At 57.9% G+C, this 8629-nt stretch overlaps 2 protein-coding genes across 2 annotated transcripts in view; both read right to left on the bottom strand.

The window, feature by feature from the left end:
• Window positions 1-517: 517 nt before the first annotated feature.
• DPM2 (dolichyl-phosphate mannosyltransferase subunit 2, regulatory) lies at window positions 518-3217 on the bottom strand. Its single transcript, XM_036416082.2, has 4 exons — window positions 3060-3217; window positions 2753-2842; window positions 1909-2011; window positions 518-1157 (listed from the first exon to the last, which is right to left on the bottom strand). Exons 1-4 carry the CDS (start codon window positions 3060-3062, stop codon window positions 1099-1101), a joined length of 255 nt encoding a protein of 84 aa, XP_036271975.1. The 5' UTR covers window positions 3063-3217; the 3' UTR covers window positions 518-1098.
• Window positions 3218-5422: 2205 nt separating this feature from the next.
• Window positions 5423-8629, bottom strand: part of FAM102A (family with sequence similarity 102 member A) — a 34122-nt gene continuing 30915 nt past the window's right edge. The window contains exon 11 of the mRNA XM_036416081.2: window positions 5423-8003. Coding sequence (XP_036271974.1) covers window positions 7958-8003 — 46 coding nt within the window. The 3' untranslated portion in view covers window positions 5423-7957. The remainder of the gene's footprint in view (window positions 8004-8629) is intronic.

Raw genomic sequence — 8629 nt, 5'->3', positions numbered from 1 at the left:
GAGGAGGGGATGTCCAAGGTGTGATGGCACAGAGGCTGACGGAGGCCCTGTGACGGGAGAGCTGGCTGCCGAGGGCTCGCTGGGGAGCCAGGCCGGGGCCTGTGCAGACCGATCACCCTGAACACTGCGGAGCCAGCTCTACTGCGGCTCAGCGCTGCACCAAGCTGGGCTGCTGGCATAAGAGCTGGACAACAGGTTTGGGCTCTGAGGGGCCTGGGCTGAGGGCCCCTAAAACACTGGTGCATGCTGGCCGGGCTGACCCAGGGAGGTGTGCTGAGGCTGCTGTGGGGTCTGGCAGGTTGCCAGGCTTCCGAGACGCCCCAGCCGCGAGCTGCAGGGTTGGAACCACACCTGTCCCAGTTCCAGCTTTGCCGTGTGTCCAGCACAGGGTGACCCAGGAGACACTGAGGTGCTTCACTGCACAAACCAGCGTCTCCTGCCCTGAGACCAATGCAGGACCAGCGCCCAGCCCCTCTCCTGCCAGAGCCCTCCCCTGGTCAGGGATGGCACAGAGGAAAACACACCAACATTTATTGATCAGTTCTCCCCAGAGGCCAGTGCCGGGGCCGGGGGCTGGGCCTCTATGAGAAGATCTGGGGCCCAGTGTGCCCGTGGTCCCAAGGCCTGTTGGTCCTCCCGCTAAGCTTCCCAGGTCAAGTCCTGGGAAGTCTCTGGCTGTGTCAGACCGGAAAGCTGCCTTCCGGAGAAAAGGGACATGTGGGGAGAGGCCACATGATGCCTTAAAACGTGCCCATTCCAACATGAGCATGAGACAGGAGGGAAATTGAGGCAAGAGGGTAGAGCCCACAGGAAAAAGTGACAGGGGGTCTGAAAGTGAGGTAGGGAGGACCAGCATCTTTCAGGCCCCGAGGCAGAATGGGGAGAGAGGGAGATTTCCAGGTCCTTCCTCCTGGCTCTGGAAGAGTGAGCAGAAGAGAAGTGGGGGTTCTGGTCAGTCAGGGGTGAGTCCTGAACAGCTCCATCCCCAGGGGTGTCTGTGGGGCAGCCATGCTTGAGGGGCCGCAGTGCCTGCCCGGTCCTATGTGCCCCCGCTCGCGGCGTGCACCAGAGGGGAGGCGGCTGCATCCTGGCTGGGCCTCACTGAGCCTTTTTGGTCACCTTCTGGTTCTTCAGCATCACATAGGTGATGAACAGCCCTGGGATACACAGACGAGAAAGGCCAGGTAAGAGCCAGGACACAGCGTGGCAGAGTGACCCACACAGGGGGCCAAGGACCTCCCGACCACCCTCCAGCCACCTGGCCATCTCCCCAGCCATCCATCAAACCCCACATCCGCCCACATTCATTCAACAAACATCACTGAGTGCTTACCACAGCCCATTCGCCGCGTTAGGTGTTTCAGATTCTACAGGATACAAGATCCACCCAACTATCCATCTCACCAGCAACCACCTGTCCCCCTACCTACCTGTTTCCCACCTGCCCACTCAACATCCACATCCACTCACCCCCCTCCTCCATCATCCAGTCCTCTGATTGCTGACTCACTTAAACCACTTTCTTAAGCACCAGCTTAGTGCCGTGCCTATGTGGGAGCTGAGGACACAGTAATAATGAAGACACAGCCCGAGCACACCCACACACTAAAGCAGGGAGGTAAGAGAGGTGCAGGAATTATGCACCAGGCTGACAAGGGGTGAGAGGTGGTTAAGATGTGAGCAGTACAATGATGGCGGTAGTGGAGGGAGCAGGAAAAGGAGAGACATCCCCATAGAGCCCAGTGAGCCCAGGCATCTGGAAGGCTGACTGTGGCCCTGAGGGATGGACAGGGAAACCCCAGGGTGAAGTGAAGGCAAAGAGCCCTAACTGGATGTCCAGCAAGTCAGGAGCGGGAGAGGATCATGGTTCTCTCCCCAAATGCCCTGTTCACGGGAATGATGACTTACCCACGAACAGGAGCAGCAGCAGGCCAGCAGCTAGCGGGATGGCAACAGCATAGGCTCGGGGCAGGAAATACTTGTGGATGACATGCTGGCTGTCGATGAATGGCTGGCATCCAGGGCAGAGGGCTGTGAGCATGCCCCAAGCCCAGACACCCCTCCACCCCCCATCTCAGGGGCTGGCCCCACCCAAACCACTGGGACAGCACTTGCTATTCTTTAAGGTGATGGCCATGGGTGCCTTGGTTTGCTCCCTTCCTGCGTTTATTTAATAGATGTTAACTGGGCACTCGCCCTAGTTCGTGCTGGGGACCTGGCAGGGAACAGGATAAAGGACTTGCTCTCAGGTCCTCAAGCCTTTCAGGGGAAAAGCCTGGAGTGATTCCCAACCTGGGCTCCAAGCTCTTCTTTACTAACATTTTTCTCCAAAGGACACCAAGTTCTGTGAGCCTTTGCCTTCCAGACACGCTGCCCTTCTTAAGCAGTAGACCGGCCACTGCCACCCCAATCCTAACGGCCCTCACAGAATCCATCGGGTCCCATCATGCCCAGGCGCCAGCAGGATGACCAGAAGGACTAGACCTCCCATCAAAGGCAGAGCAAATCAGGATCAGCGTAGCAGTTAAGGACATGGCCTTGGCCTCAGCCCTTCTTCCTGAGCCTCAGCTTCCTCATCTATAAGATGGGGGCGGCACTAGCATCTTCCTTATAGGGCTATTCTGGAGATTTCATGAGATATTCGGGTAAGGCACCTCGCACAGTTCCCGACACGTAATAGCTGCTTAGATGGCGTCAGGGGTCGGCTGCAAGACGCACGCGTGGAGGCGAGAGGGGGCGGTGAGTCACATACCAAGAGGATCACCCAGGCGGTGTAGTAGGTGAAGATGATGAGGCTAACTGCGACGAGGCCCAGTCCCACCACCTGGTCGGTCCCCGTGGCCTGGAGAAAAGGGAGGGCTCAATTGACGAAGCGACTCCGCTTAGGTGTCATGGAGGGGGCGTCGCAGCCTGATTACGCTGGCACCGAGCGTGCCGGGCCTCGGCGTTTTCATCCGTACAGTGGGCCGGCGGGAGAGCAATCCGGCTTCCGATTGCCCAAGCCCCGTCTCCAGAACAGACCTGGGGTCCCCAACCCCAACACCCCACCGCAAGCTCACCATTGCCCCCCGCTCCTCTCCGGAGCACCAAGCCACATCCGGTTCCGGATCCGGGACCTTCTGGCCTTCGGCCGCGTGGCACGACGGGAGTCGTAGTCCTTACGCCGGCCCGCCCAGGCCCACAATATCAAAGAAAGATAGGCGCTGCCTCCCCGCTTTGCATGTCGGGAAATGTAGTTTCTCAAGAGCGTTGTGGGACAGGTTGTTTCTGAATCTTCCTAGGTAAGGGGCCGAATTGAGAATCCAGACTGACTGGTACTCGTGGCCCCAGCCCTGTTGAACCCGCCCAGAAGAAAAGTCCATTTCTAAAGATCCCAAAGTCCCAAGGCCGGAGCGGGATTGGGGTTGAGGAGGGGTCAGAAGTCTCACTTTCTTTTCAGGTGGAGAGAGTGAGGCTCAGAGAGGGGCGAGTCTTGCAGGAGATCACATTTCGAGTCGGTGGCGAAGCCAACACCAGAACCTAGGGCCCTACGTGTGGTCCCGGGACCCTAACTCGGTGGAAGGGAGGATGCAGAGAAGGTCATCTTTCTCCAGCTGGACACCGGCAGGGGGTGGGAGAAGGGGCTGGCCCGCCCCGCGGGATGGGGAGGGTTTCCATCAGCTGTCAGGAGGAAGTGCTCAGAGGAGAGGCTTAGTGGGGGGCAGGGGCAGGACCAGAGCCAGACAGCTCTCGGCCAGAAACCCCCAGGAAGGACCCCTGGCGTCCCTATCCTCCTTCCCTGCAGGGATGAGGCCAGGGTGACCCTCCCTCGCCTCACCGCCGCCTCTCCTGGTTGTCCCGTCCACCCAGGCAGCAGCCGACAGGTTTTCGGCAGCGTCTGCAGGCCCCCCCCCCCCCCCCCCTTTCCCCGTCCCCGATTTGGAGGCCCTTTCCTCGGAGAGCAAGGGGAAGTGGGGCCTCATCATTGATCGTGGCCGGGCCCTCCAGTTGTGGGGTCTGGAACTCTGCCTTCCCACACCTCGGGGGCTAGCTGCTCCTCACTCAGTAGGTCTCACTGGGATGCCGCACATCACAGGGACACACCTTCACAGCTGGACAGGGTTCCTTCCCTCCTCTGTGCTCCGCAGCCCATGTGTCTCCATGGTGACTCTTGTCACTGCATTTTTTTAAATATATTTTTTATTGATTTTAGAGAGGGAGATGGATAGAGATAGAAACATCAATGATGAGAATCATTGATCAGCTGCCTCCTGCACGCCCCTCTACTGGGGATTGAGCCTGCAACCTAGGCATGTGCCCTTGGCTGGAATCGAACCTGGGACCCTTCAGTCCACAGGCTGACACTCTATCCACTGAGCCAAACCAGCTAGGGCTGTCTCTGCATTTTCATTAGCTGATTAACTTGATCTGGCCCACTTGACTACAGGCTTCCTGAGGATAGAGTATGTGGTCACTGCTGTATCCTGTGCCTAGAATGGGGCTTTGCACATAGCTTTGAATCAACCAACCAGCTTTAAGATTCTGTGGCTGTTTGGACCTTGGAATATAGCATCGGAGAGTGGGGGTGAGGCACCTAGATATGGCCTGAACCTGGCATGTTCCTTCCAGCAGTATCTGTCTCTTTGGGCTGTCTGAGACCACCTCTGACCGTGGGGACTGCCCTCCCAAATCTGATAGAGCAATCTGATTTTTCACTTGGCAATTAAACCGAGTTCCAAAGGAGCAACCCTTTTTGGCCAATAGCCCAGTTTCTTTCCTTGCTGTCTCAGGACAGACTCTGGGCTCAGCTGAGAGCACTGAGCAGGGGAAGGGACCGAGAATCAGCCTCCAGGGCTTCCAGGGGCTATGCCTGGGCACCAGCCCTGAGGAGGGGCGGGGACAATGCAGTGGCAGCGGACGAGGCCTGGTAGTCTGGTTCCTTCTGGCCTGTCCAAAGCCACTGAGGTTTCCTGCCACTTCTGAGCTCCTTAAAGGTCCAGGGTGCCTTGTCTTAAGAGCTTGGTGCAGACTTCTCTGTAACTTTAAATGGGACAGGGAGCGAAATTTAGACAGGGTGGGGACATGCTTGGGACCTCCAGTAGGTCAAGCTGTACGCCCACTTTCTCATTTGCAGCGGAGAGACTCCAGCTTTCTGTCTTCAGGCACACTTGCTAGAGGACACCTGCTGGCTGGTTAGAACTGGGCTCTGAGGTCAGAGCAGCACTTCCTAGACCTGAGGCTGGCAGGAAACCACACCTGTGGGCTTCACTCCCTCCCCAGCCACTAGTGTGATAAAGCTGGTAATAACCGTGACTTCAGCCAGGACTTGGGAAAGTCTGGCCACTTACTTGTCTCCAGCCCCGGAAGCATCACACTTGGCTTCCATCTGATGCTGCCTTTGTCCCCAAAGTCAAATGGACAAAACAAAAAACAAGAACCAATATGCCATAACAAACAAAAATTGCAACGTTTAATTATTCCCCCAAACCAAGACACTGACACTAGGCTGATTCCCCTTTACAATGTTATTTTCTACGGTAGAAGCTGGGACAGAGATACAAACACAGCCCACTGAATCAGGGTGTGGTGGTGGCAACATTCTGTTAGAAAAGAGGGGAATTAAAAAAAAAAAAAGACCCTCCACCCCCCCCTTTCCCTGCTCTCCTCCAAGAGGCGGGCATTCTCCATCCGGCAGATTGTGCCATGTGGTCAGTTTGTGGGGTGACCAAAAATAATGACCTAAAAATATTGTAGGTTTTTATTTTCTTTAAATCTCCTAGTAAAAACGTTAAACTGTCTTCCAAGATTCCAAACTGACATTGCATAGACCAATTCCTTTCCAAAAATATCTCTAATATATTCCTCTCTATCTCTCTATAGAATTTTAAGTCTAGGAGCTGTGGGCGCCTAGTGGGAAGTCACTGAGTTTGAGGCGACCGGAGGGCTCCCCCGCGGGGTGGGGCCGGGCTCAGGGCCTCCAGCTCCAGCCAGCGGGAATTTGGTTACGGCCGAGTGTGCAGTCAGATCACCCTGGCCCAGGGCCCGGCCTGGGAGGATGTGGCAAGCTCTGTCTCCTGGGGTCACTGTCAAGTTCAGACCTCATCTGGAGTGAGGCTGGGGTTCCTAGTTTGGGGAGTCTCCCACCAGCACCAAAGCCAGCTGTTTTATGCCCCAAAGCCCCAGAACTGAATCAGACTTCCCGCTGGGCTGAAGTCCTGCAGACACAGGCGGGAAGGGCGGAACCCCATCTTCTGGGGGTCACTACCTGTGGAGACAGTGCAGCCAATCCCCTTTTAAAGTGCCAGGTGTCCACTGGACGTAAGGGACCCACAGAGCTGAGCAGAGCCTTCTCCAGCCAGAGCAAATGCTCCATCGTGCCTCGGCAGGCACCTTCTAGCATTCGTTTTTGAAAGGGTTAGGTGATTAAAAACAAAAAATCCGAGAAATGTTCTGGCCCAGTGCTGGGAGGTTCTAAGACCAAGACTCCAACTCGTGCCAGCTGGGGCAGAAAGACGGGGACCCTCCCAGCCTGGGGAGGACCCCTCACTCCCACCCCTACCAGAGGGAGCAGCAGTATCCCACCCCGGCCAGATCACCAGCGCTGCTGGGACCGGTCAGCGGGCGGGGCAGAGAACAGAACCACCTCCCTCACCTGGAGGAGGAAAAATACCTAACTTCGAACCCAAAAAAGGGGGAGAAAAAGAGAAAAAAAAAAGAAGTGTAGGGTAAAGTAAACACCAGCCTGCTGGGTTTATACAAAAATGGGTAAAGTTGAGAGCGGCAGGGGATCTGTCCGGGGCCTGGCTGGCAGCCAGCACCACCTTCAAGCAAGTACTGAGGACAGGGAGGAAAGTGCCGGAGCAGAGGCTCAGTGAGGGGCGGGGCGGGGCGGGGCGGGGGCAGGGCCAGACTGCTCCCCACCAGAACCCCATAAGGACCCCGTGCCCAGAGAGGGGAAGCTTCCAGAGGAGGGCTCGGGCTTTCTGGGCCAGCTGAACCTGAGGGGAGGAGAGGGGTGGTGCCCGCCCAGCCCCGTCGGGCCCCAGACCTCCAGGGCTTGGGAGGCACCTTCCTGGCTTTCTACAAGAAACCAGCTGCTCAGGGCCCAGCCCCGGGCAGAGAGGAACCGTCTTCGAAGCTCAGACCTTTCTCAGCGTGGGTCTCGGGCCTGAGCAGCAGCTAACTAGAGGGAGGAGAGGTGGTGCCGCGTGCCAGCCGGGCTGTGAGGGCCGGGCCGCTGGCTGCACGGCAGGCAGGGCCCAGGAATCCTTGGGAAGGGACCAGAGGAGGGCGGGCGAGGGCCGGTGGGGCTGTGCTGGACACAAGCATGTGCAAAGTGCAGGCTGCCGGGCAGCAGGAGAACATTCGCCGGGGGAAGGAGTCTCAAACTGGAGTGTGGGTGGGGTCTGAGGTCTTGGCCCCCAGGAGGAGGCCGCCAGCAGGTCTCCCGGGGCACAGGGGAGGGGTAGCTGAAGAACTAAGCAGTCAGAGGGCCACGGTGGCAGGGTTCTGGAGGTGAACTGGCCCCCAAGGGCAAGGGGGCAATGGGACAGAGCCTGCCAGGGCATGGTTGGGCTGGTGCTCCTAGAGCGAGTGGGGACGCAGGGCAAGAGGCCCCTCGGCCACAAGCAGCTCCGCACGTGTCGGAGCCGCTGCATGTCCTCATCAAGGGGCCAGGTGGGTCTCCAGCAGGGTGTCCTGGCCATCTCTGCCGTGCCCACCTACTTCATGGGCCTGCCCTCTAGTGGTTCAGAGAAGAATATTCACAGTGGTGCCCAGGCCCTAGGCCAGGAAGGTCCCAGCGCGGACAGGAGGACAATGGAATGATGCAGTGGGGCAGCAGTGGGGCTGGAGTGCATGGAGGAGGCACAGATGAGATGCAGAGTGGATGGTGACCCAAAGGGGAAGGACCCTCGTGGAATGACGCGGATCTGGAGTCCGCGAAGGCAGGGCCTTTCTCCAGCTGGACACCGGCTCCTCAATGGCTTTCAATCACGACTGGCTCGTACACCCCAGAGGAGACCCTGTGGGGAGAGACAGATCAGCTCACCCAGGAGGCCATGGGGAGATGGCAGGTGCAATTCTGAGCCTTGGCAGCAGGGGGCAGCAGAGCAATACCAGGGGGCAGGTCTGGGGCCCTGGGCAGCCCAGCCAAGTTCTCCTCCAGCTCTGGCCCTGGATGTGAAATGGGCACTTTCCCATCCTGCCCACAGGAACCCTGCCCGTGGCATCTCCTCCACCCACCCGCTCCTTCAGCGTGTCAGGCACACTACAGATACATGGTTAGGAGGGCGCTGGCATTCTATTAACTAGAGGTCAAGTCCAAATCTGACCCTACCACCTTTCCTCCTCATCTGGGCCTATCACGAGGACAAAAAAACTGCTCACCGTCATATGCCCAGCACCTCACTCAGTGCCTGGTGCCCAGGGAACACCTGTCCCATACATCATCACGGTTAAGGGGTTCCCAGACCAGGAGGAAGGGAGAGCAAGGTCCAAAATACGACTAAAGCTGCTAGGCACTTTCCAAGGCTGCCTCTGACGCCCTGGGCGCCAACCCTGGAGCCCTGTCCCAGGTCACACCACTGGAGATGGAGAAACCGAGGCTCAGAGGGAGGTGACTGGCCCCAGGCCACTCTGTGGTGACAAG

The sequence above is a fragment of the Pipistrellus kuhlii genome, unplaced genomic scaffold, assembly GCF_014108245.1.
Source record: "Pipistrellus kuhlii isolate mPipKuh1 unplaced genomic scaffold, mPipKuh1.p scaffold_m20_p_53, whole genome shotgun sequence".
Lineage (NCBI taxonomy): Eukaryota > Metazoa > Chordata > Mammalia > Chiroptera > Vespertilionidae > Pipistrellus > Pipistrellus kuhlii.
The sequence above is the reverse complement of the archived record's forward strand: the minus strand, read 5'-3'. Positions and strand labels throughout refer to the sequence as shown.

What these genes read in the sequence shown, in the direction of transcription:
- DPM2 (XM_036416082.2), bottom strand. An exon ending in CCGCCTGGGTGATCCTCTTG is followed by an intron (nt 2,012 to 2,752) that starts GTATGTGACTCA and finishes CCTGGATGCCAG; the next exon opens with CCATTCATCGACAGCCAGCA. An exon ending in GCTGCTGCTCCTGTTCGTGG is followed by an intron (nt 1,158 to 1,908) that starts GTAAGTCATCAT and finishes TGTGTATCCCAG; the next exon opens with GGCTGTTCATCACCTATGTG.